This window comes from Prinia subflava, chromosome 15 (genome assembly GCF_021018805.1).
Source record: "Prinia subflava isolate CZ2003 ecotype Zambia chromosome 15, Cam_Psub_1.2, whole genome shotgun sequence".
Lineage (NCBI taxonomy): Eukaryota > Metazoa > Chordata > Aves > Passeriformes > Cisticolidae > Prinia > Prinia subflava.
In genome coordinates this window covers 3,296,462-3,308,924 of record NC_086261.1, presented here as the reverse complement: position 1 = coordinate 3,308,924, position 12,463 = coordinate 3,296,462, and the positions used below count along the sequence as shown (strand labels likewise).

The 12,463-nt window shown below is 43.0% G+C and overlaps 1 protein-coding gene across 4 annotated transcripts in view; it reads left to right on the top strand.

The window, feature by feature from the left end:
• MEF2A (myocyte enhancer factor 2A) overlaps window positions 1-12,463 on the top strand; it is an 81,069-nt gene that overhangs the window by 57,575 nt on the left and 11,031 nt on the right. For 3 of the 4 annotated variants that reach the window (XM_063412974.1, XM_063412971.1, XM_063412972.1), the window contains 3 exons: window positions 92-311; window positions 883-942; window positions 10,533-10,723. In XM_063412974.1, the coding sequence (XP_063269044.1) occupies window positions 92-311; window positions 883-942; window positions 10,533-10,723 (471 nt within the window). Of the gene's footprint in view, window positions 1-91; window positions 312-882; window positions 943-10,532; window positions 10,724-12,178; window positions 12,408-12,463 lie in introns of those variants that run through there. The other variant, XM_063412973.1, reaches the window with a different exon arrangement.

Below are 12,463 nucleotides of genomic sequence, written 5' to 3'. Positions count from 1 at the left end.
AAAAACCAACAAACTGCCAGCACTGAGAATTTTTCTGCAAACACAGTTAATGCTAACAGCGTTGTCTTGTTCCTCCTCTTCTCTCCCACAGCCCGGCTTGCCTGCCCAGAACTTCTCCATGTCGGTGACGGTGCCGGTGTCCAACCCCAACACTTTAACCTACAGCAACCCCGGGAGCTCCCTGGTGTCCCCGTCCCTGGCTGCCAGCTCCTCGCTCACCGACACCACCATGCTGTCCCCGCCCCAGGGCGCCCTGCACCGCAACGTGTCCCCGGGGGCGCCGCAGCGGCCGCCCAGCGCCGGCAACGCAGGTGAGCTCTGCTGCTCTGCTGCTCTGCTGCTGCTCTGCTGCTGCTCTGCTGCTGCTGCGCTGCTGCTCTGCTGCTGCTCTGCTGCTGCTGCTCTGCTGCTGCTGCTCTGCTGCTGCGCTGCTGCTGCGCTGCTGCTGCTGCGCTGCTGCTGCGCTGCTGCTGCGCTGCTGCTGCTGCGCTGCTGCTGCGCTGCTGCTGCTGCGCTGCTGCTGCGCTGCTGCTGCGCTGCTGCTGCGCTGCTGCTACTGCTCTGCTGCACTGCTGCTGCGCTGCCGCTGCTCTGCTGCTGCGCTGCTGCTGCTCTGCTGCTGCTGTGCTGCTGCTGCTGCTCTGCTGCTGCTGCTCTGCTGCTGCTGCTCTGCTGCTGCGCTGCTGCTGCGCTGCTGCTGCTGCCGCCCCTTCCCCTTCCCTCCACACCCCAGGCAGCCTCTGTCAGAACCCACAAAGCCCCTCCCGAGCAGCAGCTTCGCAGTGGTTTCAGCGCGTTTGCACCGCTGAAGCTTTGACGTACAGAATAACACGATACTGTAATGGGGCAAGTCATTTTAATGCTCTGGCTTCCTTTGATTAGGTGGAATGCTGGGGACAACTGATCTCTCAGTGCCAAATGGAGCTGGTACCAGTCCAGTGGGTAAGTGCAGTATCGTGTCTTTGTTACAAAAAACAGTCTTGTGGTTTCAGTTTCTCAGTTATTCAAAAGCAATTTTTTATTTTGACTCTTTGGAAAGAGTGGCTGTGGAAGAACAAAGGTCGTAATTTTTTTAGCTGCGCTGTTATTGTCAAGTTTTATAAATTATTATCAGGCATTTAACTTTTTACTGCTGTGCCCTTTCCACCTCGATAATATTTGCCTTTTTTATTTTAGTGGTTTGCAGTAGTAGCGTGCTGCTGCTGCTTTTGTGTTTCTCTGCAGGTGAAATTACAGCATTCTAAAAACATCTTATGTTTGCCAAATCTGAACTATTGCACTAAAGGCAGCTCAGCTCAGTTCCCAACCTCAGTATTTGCAGGACCTGGGTGTTTGATGCTGGTTGTGGTGCCAATCAGAATGAAGCAACTACAGACTATTGTTTGTATTGCCATGTGTATCTTGCTAATCATTTTCTAGTAATTACATGGAGAAAGCAATAAATCTTGGAAACTGATAGCTAAGGATCTGTCTTAGTTTTGGATGAGGATCAGAATTTCTTTTGAAAACAAATCCGAGATCTTGCCAAAAATCAAATCCGCAGTATTTTTTGGCCTTCAGTAAAAATATATGATAGCACTTCTTCATTTCAATAATATTTTGTCTCCCCTCCACAAAATCTAGCACTCTGATAGAGGGGCAGGCAGCCACTGAAATGTGTCGTGCCACAGACAGACAAAATAAATGACAGCTCACCCACTTTGGTCACGTTCCTCCTGTGCCACTGGAAGTCGTGCTGGCTGAAGGTCAGTTCTGCAAACACACCTAACTCCCCTTGGGAAGTGTTCATAGCACAGAATTAGAGAAGCAACTGTTGACCTTTTAGTGTTTGCCCGCTGGCTACTCAGTGTGGCAGCTGGGAAAAAGTTCTTTGAACATCCACTCAGGCAATTGAATTGATGAATAAAAAATGCTGCAACTCTCCAAGGCTGAAAGCACAGGATTGACTTTCCACTCTTTATCCATTCCTTCGCTATGTGCAGCTAAGATATGAAATATTAAAGAGTGGTTTCCACCAGGTAAGCAAGATTTTAAATGGAGGAAACTTCCTCAGTTGAAAAAAGATGACTGTTTTTAGAAACTGGAGAGGTCAGATGTTGATTTCCATAGAATTTTTCAAGTCAAACTAAATAAGTTTATTATCAGGCTGTTTCAGGCCTCTTTTCCTAAATCAGGCTTTATTAAGAGCAGCTCCAGATTTAAGACTCCTTCCTTCAGTAAGCAAATAAAACAGTGGTTGCAGTGCTTGCTATAGGGTATCAAACTCTAGAAATGCCCAGTTACAGCAGCTTGGGGAACATATTTAATGCAGTAAAATGTTTGCCTCCTTGCATTTATTAATAGTTTATGTAAAAAGTCAAAATGCATCACTTATCTGTTACTTTGCAGAACATCACACCCAAGATGTTATACATGTACCCACTCACTTCCAGAAAGGTTTGTCATGCAAGTGAGAGTTGTGACTGTACAAGAGCAGGGGAACTTCTTTAAGTACCTCTAGAGGAGCTCAAATACCTGGTTAACCTCAGAACATTAAATCAGAGGGGCACCCGGAGTTGTCAGAGCTCCACTTGTTGTAAGTTATGGCATAAAAACTTTGTAACTATTGACAGGTGCACAGAAACCTTCTCAGTTACAACCACAATGAAGAAATCATACGTAACCAGATTGACTAAATCTGCTGTCAACTTGAGCTTGACAGCTGCAGTTGAAATGTATCTCATGTTAATTATGTCTGCAGACAATAATGGTTTTAGTTTCTTGCTGCATTTATTGTGGAATTCGCTTTTAAAAAATCTATTTTCTTCTTTTAGCTTCCAGGTTTTTTTTTTAATCTCCTCAGGAATGGAGAGTTCTCCTATGGATGTAGTGAAAGGTCACGTGCCAAATTTGCAGCTCACAATTTATAGGAGTGATGTCAGAGGTAAAGATGGAGTACTGGCATATCCATATCCCCAGATATTCTCTTAAAAATAAGTAGAGGAAAAACCCATCTTCTTCAGTATTATGAAGTTCTCGTGCATCTGAGATTCTGTTCTCATTTCCTTGAAAGACACTTACTTGCCTTTATCTCTTAGTAACAAGCAAGTAAAGGTTATCTTGCTTATTTGGGACCCAGTTCAAACAAAGATGTTGCATAAAATGGCTCATATTGAGTTCACACGAGTCTTTTTCTCAAGTCCTGTGTAACTTGATTGGAATGGAAATGATTTGCTTTAGCAGTCAATCTGCCAACTTAACAGTTTTTCTGTGGAAAATAACTTTGAGTAAAAATATCTGCGTGTTGTAGCAAAGATTGGTAGGTGGTTTTTTATATCCAGAACAGAAAATTTTGTGATCACTTTATAATACTGAGAGCTTACTTCACACGCAGCTGTCATAACTCTGAAAAAGCATTTTCATTTTGTAATATTTTTAAAATTCTACCCACCACATAAAAAACATTTGCTGAAAATTTTTACTTGGCAAATATACCAGTTTTGAGTGGGAAAAAATGTCCAGCATTACAATGGAGTTTGCTCTAGAGCTAAGTTATTTTTCCTGTTAATTAGATCAAATGTTTCTGAGCTGGAACATCGATGATCTTATTGCTCCTGGTCAATATTAAACCCTGTTCAATTGGTGATGGGCATCAAACGTGCCCCAGGAGTTGATTATCACCAGGATGTGGAGAACACCTCAGGCAAAGTGGAGCCTCACATGCCCAGATACAGGGGAGAGGTTCTTTGGCTTAGGGAGGGATGGATGGATGGATGGGGGGATGGATGGATGGATGGATGGATGGATGGATGGATGGATGGATGGATGGATGGATGGATGGCATTCCAGTTTGCCATGAGTTCTGCTTCGCTGTGTTCCACTGGATTGGTATCATCCCATGCATCATCCACAGGTTGCCAGTGAAATGCACTTACAGTGACCCTGTGCCATCCTTGACACTCTGAGAATCAGGAAAGCTCGGAAGTGCCACCACAGTTACTCAGTCTCCACTTTCTCTTTCACACCTTTCATGAGTGGCATTGAGCCAGAACCATGCCAAGGACCTGAGCTGGTTTTCATTGCCAAGGCTGCATGAAAACCAGAAACCTTGAGACCTAAGTTCTTCCCACTCCCAGGGGATTCTCAAGGAATTTTTGGAAGTGGAGGCTGTTTATGATTTCAAAAAGACACAGTATTTTCTGTGTGTACATTTCTGTGTCAATGAAATAGCCCTTCTGGTCAGTAATACAGATTATGGACGCAGTTAATCTTTTGGAAAAAAAAGAAAAAGAAATTGTCTTTCCTCTTACATTTTTACCATCAGGAGAATGGATAAAAAAGACCTGGTCTGCTTGGGTACTGAATTTCTCCTCTTTGTTTTAGAGCTGTATCTTCTCTAATGTCCTCATTAATCTTCAGGTTCTGAGAATGTGAAGTAACCTCAGGAATACTGATTTTCTGTGGAGCAGAACTGAAGGTATATCTGCTGGAAAAGCTGTGTCTTGTGAGCTGTTGGATCTCCACTAAGAGTCAGTCTAGATCATGTGTGGTCTTTTATCCTGGCCCGAGGAGGGATTTTGCAGAGGTGCCACTGACAGCTTGCACACACCTGTAAACTGCTTGGAGTTGCCAGAAAGGGATCAGGACAGAACTGTGAACAGCCACACCTGTAAATGGTTCCCTTTGTCTGGAGGGCTTGGCTGATGGGGGAGCTTTTTGTGTGAGGATAAAAGAATCTCTGAGCTTGGTTTTGCACAAGTCTGAATCTGCTGCAATCTGGAGGCTTCAATAACAGAAAGGCTCTCTGTGCACACCTTGGAGTCGTGTTTGGTTTGTGAAATGAGAGACGCCCCAGCAGGAGTATCCAACTGACTCCTGAAAAACACCAACTGCAGTTTCAGGCAAATGTTCTGCATTGATGCTATCTGCCTCTTCCCTGAGAAGGAAGCTTTCTTCTGCCTCTGCCCCACTCTGACATTTACATAATGTCCCATTGCCAGCCTCTGAACCTGCATCAGCTCCAAGCCTTGGCCCTGTGGGAAGGGACCACGGTAGGAAAGCAGCTGTAAATAACACCTGAGCATGTTCCTACTGCAGGCTGTGCTCTCCTGCTGCTGTTTCAGGCCTGTGCCTCCTCTTCAGTGTGACAGAGAGCATCAGTCCCCGGTGGTCTTGCCCTAGTCAGAGCTCCTGACTTCCCATCTGGATGGAAAGGGGAATTCTGGCTTCAGAGTGTTTGTCCACCTGCTGCTAAATGCAGCACACAAAGGTTGTGCTGTGCTGTCAGCAGGGCCCAGGATCGTGGCTTGCCTTGCTCTGATCTTTGGAGGACACAGGTCAGTGCAGCTTCTCCAGGGAGGGGCTGAGGGGTCCCTGAGGAGCAGAGACCAGCCCAGCCATTGACTGCTGCAGCTGCCAGGCTCTCCTGAAGGGAAGGGAGTTCTGGGAGTGCAGAGCCACTGTTCACAGGGTGTGAGCTCAACCCTTTTCCTTTGCTGGACGTTGTCAGCACATAGCAAAGACTGATCCATCCATTACTCTGATTAAATCAGCTCACAAGAAATGACTGGCTGAAATCAGCATAAAAAATATGCTGGTAAGGAGAGAAAAAGTATTTGATTTTTTTTGGACTGTAGCTCTTTCTCCTTGGAAACCACCCATCTGCATGTCATGAGGTCAGTTCAGCCCCTGAACTACCCTTAGGTTTCAGAATGTGTATTTGTTATCTTACCAAAATTTCTGGTTTACTGAGAGGTACATGACAATTCTGGTTAGAATTTGCCATACAGAGAACAAATTATTAATCTCCAGCTGGGTTAAAGGGAGTCTCAATATTTACATAATGTCCCCTTGCCCAGGGTACACTGTCACATCCCAGGTTGTTGTAAACACCATTTCTCTCCTCCTTTTTTGCCACTCTTTACATTGGCTTTGTATAGACACGCAGAAATCAGCAAGTTTAGGAAGTAAACTGGTGTAAATAACTGTAATCTGTTTAATTGACAAAAGACCTAAAAGACATCCACTTGCTATTGGTGATGTTTCACTCAGATACAAGAGCAATATGCCTTTATTTAGGTTTGCTGTTGTATTCTGAATGATAACCACCCCTTTAAATTCTAAATATCCGTGAAAATTCTTTCTCCTTTTATGTAGCTGTAGGCAAAAGAAAATTCCCAACAACCTGGGAAATGAGCTCTTTTTAAAGTTCTGTAACATGACTAAGCATTCCCTTGACATTTAGTCATGTGTATTTCTTTTTTGCTGCCTTTTAACATCTAAAGTAGTGCCTTAAAGCATAAATCTTACATGTTAGACATGTTTCAAGACCTTCTATTACTGTCAAAGGTATATTTTAATTCTAATTATATTATTATCTGACATACTGATTTGTAAAGATCAGTAGAAATACATTTATTTCAGATTCCTTGAGATATTACAGTAAATTCTTTCCAAAGCTAACACAGAACTGGAGCTTTTTGAAACGATGGTAGAATCAGCAGTGATTGCTGTGCAGAGCTGAAAATGGTAGGAATGGCATATGCTGTTTTTAATTTCCACTTGAATCTGTCATACTAAACCCCAAAGTAAACAAATTGAGCAACGAGTGCACACAGAAATGCTATTGTTGGTTTTACTTGCAATGTGTCCCCTTGCCCAAGGTTCTCCATGTGAATGTTTTCCTTCAGGAGATCTTATCTGGCCTCCTGGTGCCATGTGAATCAATGGCTTGTTGCAAACACAATTTTCAGTTTGCTTCTAATTGTGTGACGTCTGTTAGGTTTTGTGATGTCACTGGAGGCATAAATATTTATTTACTACAATCCTTGTTTTTGCTTAATTTTACGTGGCTCAGCTGCTTGCCCACAATTATTCCAGGACTTTGTGTAACTGTTCAGTTTTTCTCCAAAATGAACCACCAAAAAAAGTCCCCAAAAGATTAATGGCATCAATGCCTGTAATTTATTTCTTGAGTAGCAATAAGTACATGGAGTACTTTCCAGCCACGTGTGTTCATTGTTTCAACTGATGTGATTTATATAGTGAAATATGAGTCTGGCTCATGTAATTGAATGCTGTGTCTTGGGCTGCAGGACAGTAAATGAGATTAAGCTGTATTACGTCTCTGAAGGCAGAATATCCAGTTGGTAGCAGGGGTGGGTTGTAACATTTCACTTCAGAAAAGAAGTTGCTTCAAAAGTAAACACTTTCTGACTAAACAAGAAGTAGGCTAATGTACGTTGGCACGGTTTTTTATCATCAAATCTAATTAAATTATGATTCATATAATTGAGAGCTTATATTTGCATTGGTGTCTGTTTTCCAAAAGACTGTTTTAAACATGTTTTCATGTCTGTTTTAAGGAATTAAGAGTTAAAACTCTTCCTTTGGAAGTAAAAACAATTGTATTTTTACACACATGTAGGATTTATTCTGTTTCCATTTCCAGTTTGAAAACCTTTTTAGATATAAAGTATTGTCTCTGGGGAAGATCTATAGCGGGCAGGGTAGAAACAATTTCTGTATTATATGAAATAGTAAGTAGAATTTATGGGGTTATTAAGGCCTCGGTTTGGCAAAGGGCTGTGTAGTTGCATCATCCTGTACTCATTATCTTTTTCTGGCTCCTGACCTTGCTCTAAGAAATACCACACGTTCAGTTATCCTTTCAGTCTTAACTGGTAATTTGATTTTCTTATTAGATTATTAAAAGGAAAAAGGCTTGAAGTTTCATACTAAAAATGAATATTCTGCACTCTTAGTGCAGCCCCAGCATATGATCCCTCAGATGATCGATAGAGACACTCCAGTGTTTGCTCAGTGTTCAGTGCCAGCTCTTTATCACCAAGGGCTGCTGTTGGATTCATACCCACAGTATTGCACACTTAGGGTATTTTTTGTTTCTGTTTCTCCCATTTTAACACATTCTAAGCAGTCTCTTTGAGAAGGGCTCAGCCTTTGTCAGGAGAAATGCTTTGGCTCTGCCCTGCTGCCGCCTGATGCTGCGCAGAGCAGGCAGTGGCAGGCAGTTTGTTGTTTTTGACAGCACCACTAAAAGCATGAAATGTTTCTGAAGGATTGGCAGAGCCGTGGAATAAGGGCTCAGGAAATGACTGGATTGGGTGTGGAAGAGAGACACTGTCCAGATTTAACACACGGGCTACCGAAATACTTGAAGCAGAGGACAGGAAATGGGATCATAGGATGGCCCAAAGTGCTGCACAGAACCCCATTGTTTGTACAGAGGGGGATTGTGCAGCCTAAACTGCTCAGAACTCACAGCCCCGCCGTGGAAAGGTGACACTGACAGCCCCAGTGAGTAATAAAATGCTATTTATTATTGCATTAAAGCCCAGGCTTTACTTCTCTTGTAACAGTAAGTTCTTTAAATGCTCTGGCATTTTTGCTGAAAATGGGAGGTGCCATAACAAAGTTTCAGATATAATTTGGTGGAAATGATGCCATTTTCTGATATTTTTCCTCCCTAGTGTGCTTGCAAATCCATTTAATTTTTCCTCTGTCCATTGTGTAGGATGTCTCTCAATCTCGGCAGGCTGGCTGCAACTCATGCTGCACTCATCTATAATGGATAGGAATTGATGCATAACTGTGTTAACAAAATCATGGTTCTACGAAAACCAGCTCTGTTTCAGGAACCTTAAGGAGAGCACAGAACTAAACTTCTCCTCCTGGCTTGTTGGTTTTTCCATGTGACACAGCTGTGGAGAGTTTTCTCCTACCAGTCAAGGTTATATTTAGCTCTAGTGTGTATTCTCAGCTTCAGCCCAACTTTTCAACCACTCCACCTAAATTTTATCACTAACCTAGGAGCATCTGAATAAATTCTGCTGTTTTCTGCTGAGGAAAGTAGGTGCTTTAATCACAAAACGAGTTTTTGCTGTGGTTTTTAATACACAAGGAAGAATGCTGACATTAAAAACTTTACTTTCTGTTGTGTTCCTTCTTTCCCCCATAAGTTCTGAGCTAAAAGTCATATTCCCATACCTCCTATGCAAATGCTTCAGGAAAGTACTAAATTAGAGTGACTCCTCTTTGCTCTGTTAACCTTGGAAAACTCAAGGGACATATCAGATCATCCATGTATGGTCAAGCTTTTGGCACAGTGGGAAATGCAGATAATGAATTAATCCAGAGGAGGCTCCCTTGCAGCATCCTGGTGAATTCCCATTCTTGGTTACACCAGCACCTCCATGAAGTTTTGTGCCCTTGCTGAATGGTGCTGTTCTTCCTTCTTGCTGTGCTTTTACAGGCATTAAAATGTTGCTAAAGAAGGTAGAATGTGACACTGACAACTTCCTTATTTTAATTGCTTTTAGATTAATATGTATTTAATGCAATAAAATTGGATTGGGCATAGGGGCCTATTCAAATTAGAATAATAATGCAAAATTCATGCCAGAGTGGCGCTATGGGCGATTAGGAGAGAATTTCCCACACAGTGAACTTTGTCTCATAGACTTCTCCCTGATTGTGCCTATAAAAGCTGCTTTCAGCCCTGCAGTGTTAGTGCAAACAGAATCTTACTATGAATTGTGTTTATTTATACACACACACACAGGTTCTGTAGGGTGAACTATGGGGTTCCCTGTTGCAAAATTCTCTTCAACAACTTTTTTTCTGTTTGCAGCTGAATAAGGTTTGTGTATTTTGGGAATTGTTGCTATAAATACGATTCTGTGATTAGAATGTGGCTTTAGAATTTTTTCTGAGAAATATATTTTGGTTAACATGATTGGTGTTTCTGTCAGGATGGGAAAATAGAATACAGGGCACTTCACTGATTGAGTGCCTTGGTCCTGTTTTCTGGTCAGTTCTGAGTGTAAGCTGAGGTCTCTGCCTTGGGCACATTCAGCTCTTGGAGATTTGGGTGCTGAATCCTGGACATGCAGGCTTTGGCTTGTCCAATTCCACTAAAAATGAGTACCAGGAGTAAGATAAAGACTGATAAATAAACCTGTGGGCATAAATGGTGTGTATATCTGGAATGGATTTGAAGGGAAAGGATTTGTTCCCCTTATTGTTGATAAATATAATAATCAGACAGTAAATATTGATACTGGAATTAGTCCTACTGGTCTTGGAGGTATATGAAGAATAAATTTTAGGAACAGAGATTTTAAGAGCTGATCTTTGGTTCTCACAGGAACAATCCAGTGCAGACCATGCTCTCTCTGTGGGGGTGGGGACCAAGTGGGGTTGTGCAAAACTCTCACTTTTCTGCAGGCTCAGCCTGGAGGAGCTTCAAAGGGCAAACTAAACACAACGGATGTTATTAGAAATAGTTCTTTGGCAATTTGCTCTTCTCAGCATTTAAGCTGCCACAGCATGCCCTTGAAGTGATATTCCCTTTCCATATTGATCCTCTGGTCAGAGTGGTTTGTGTTTGTTCGATTGTTCAATACTCAGCCCCTTGTGGGAAGTTTGTTATCGGAAGTTTTACAAAATAAATATCTCATAACTGGTACATGAGCACCAAAATTTTGTGTTGTCCTTCTCCTCAGCCTTACAGTCCATTTGTTTTTCCTCCCCAGGAAATGGGTTTGTGAATTCCCGGGCTTCACCAAGTCTACTTGGTACCAGTGGTGGTGGGAACGGCCTAGGCAAAGTCATGCCTACAAAGTCCCCACCTCCACCAGGAGGAGGAAACCTGGGCATGAACAACCGCAAACCCGACCTCCGAGTTGTCATCCCACCCTCCAGCAAGGGCATGATGCCCCCACTGGTGAGTTAAACCATTTGTTCTGGGTCTGGCTTTGTGGAATGAACTCTTCTGCCCCGTGCACAGGGAGAAACTCTCACCTGCTTACCGTAGGGTACAGGAGCAGAGGGGTGGTCTGAAATGCCACTGATGAAAGTCAAAAGTACAGGTTGTGACCTGGGGAGAAGTTCAGCTTGTGAGGAATTTCTACAGCTGTAAAACAGCAGTCTGACCTAAATGTGGTGAGCACACAATTGTAGGCACAGGGCCGGGGCTGTGGTGTTTTGATCTGACATCCCTCTGAGCTGGTACTGAGAACTCCAGTGGTTTGGAGGATGTGGGTTTTAAAAAGGGCTGTCCATTATTCTGTGGAAGAATGGCTGATCCTATTGGTGATGCGAGCTCTATTACTGTGCCCTAAAGCACATTTTGTACCTGTTTTTCCTGGCTCGTAATGGCTGTGGGATGTGCAGTGCAGCTTGTGTGGTGAGGGAGGGCTGTGAGCAGCCCTGGTGTGATGTGGCCCCGTGAGTGTCACCTTGGCTGTCCCCGGGGTGCTCTGCTGGGCACCAGGGTCTGTCCAGACAGGGAATAGCACTCGGGTTTCGTGGCAGCCGTGAGGCAACCCCGGCCTGCAGCCCAGAACAGGTCTTGCAGGAAGTGTTGCTCTGTTTTTCCTTTAATTTACTTGGCCAAATCCTTTGGTCTTAGTCTTTCGCTGCCATGTAGAAATTTTTAATGTCTCTGTGGATGTTTTCTGTGTATGGAAGAATGGGCCATGACCAGGAGGAGCAGGATATAAACAACACAAGTACTCTCAGTATAATTCCTATGTGTCTTTAAGCTACCACAAGTGCTTACATTTGTTACTGGTACTCATGATGAATAATACCAAATTAATCCAAGTAACAAAAGCTATAATTAGCCTCAGAGTTATGGTTCTTGAAAAAAGAAAAAAAGGTTTTTCTAGGAATACTGAAGTGTAGGAGAGATAGGAAGTGCACTGGCTGCTCATTACAGTGACAATTACACTTCTAATTAGAAATAGGAGCAATAATGCAGTTCACAGCACCTATTTATTGTTGTGTTGTGAAGAACAACATCACATTCAGCTTTGGGTTTGTCTGTGTTTGGGGGGAATTAGGAGGTTTCAGGGCAGATGCTGGCAGGGAATGGTGGTTGTGTGTGAGAAGTACTTTGTTGCTGAGCTGCTTTATTGGCTCAGGGCTGCACATCCCCGTGTCCTTGGGGTCACCAAGCTCTCGCTGCACCAATGTCCCCAAGCACAGCAGGTTTGATGTGACACGGATTTCATGACGTGTTACATTTCTGGCAGTATTATCTACAGAATCAGGTGGCAAATCCACATTATTAATTAAAATGAATCAAAATCCTGAAGCACAAACGTGACTTTTTCTTTCATTTGAAAGCAATGCTATTTTTAGTAACTGTGTTATCCCTCTTGTTTGCTGAGTACAGTCGGAGGAGGATGAATTGGAGTTGGTGAGTTTGGGCTGCTGTTTGCTGAGAGACAGCAAGATGCTGGAAATGTCTTTCACTACAGCTTTTTAACTATAATTTCATTACATATTTTAAATAATTCCAGTGTTCCCTTGGTAGCAGACAAAAATACATTTGTTTTATCAAACTCAAAACACGACCAATTCAAGTTGAAAACACATCCAAAGTCAGCGCTTGCCATTTGTAAACCTCTATTTTTTTTTCCTGAAAATGTTTCTGTTTTTCTTGGAGGGAACATTGGAA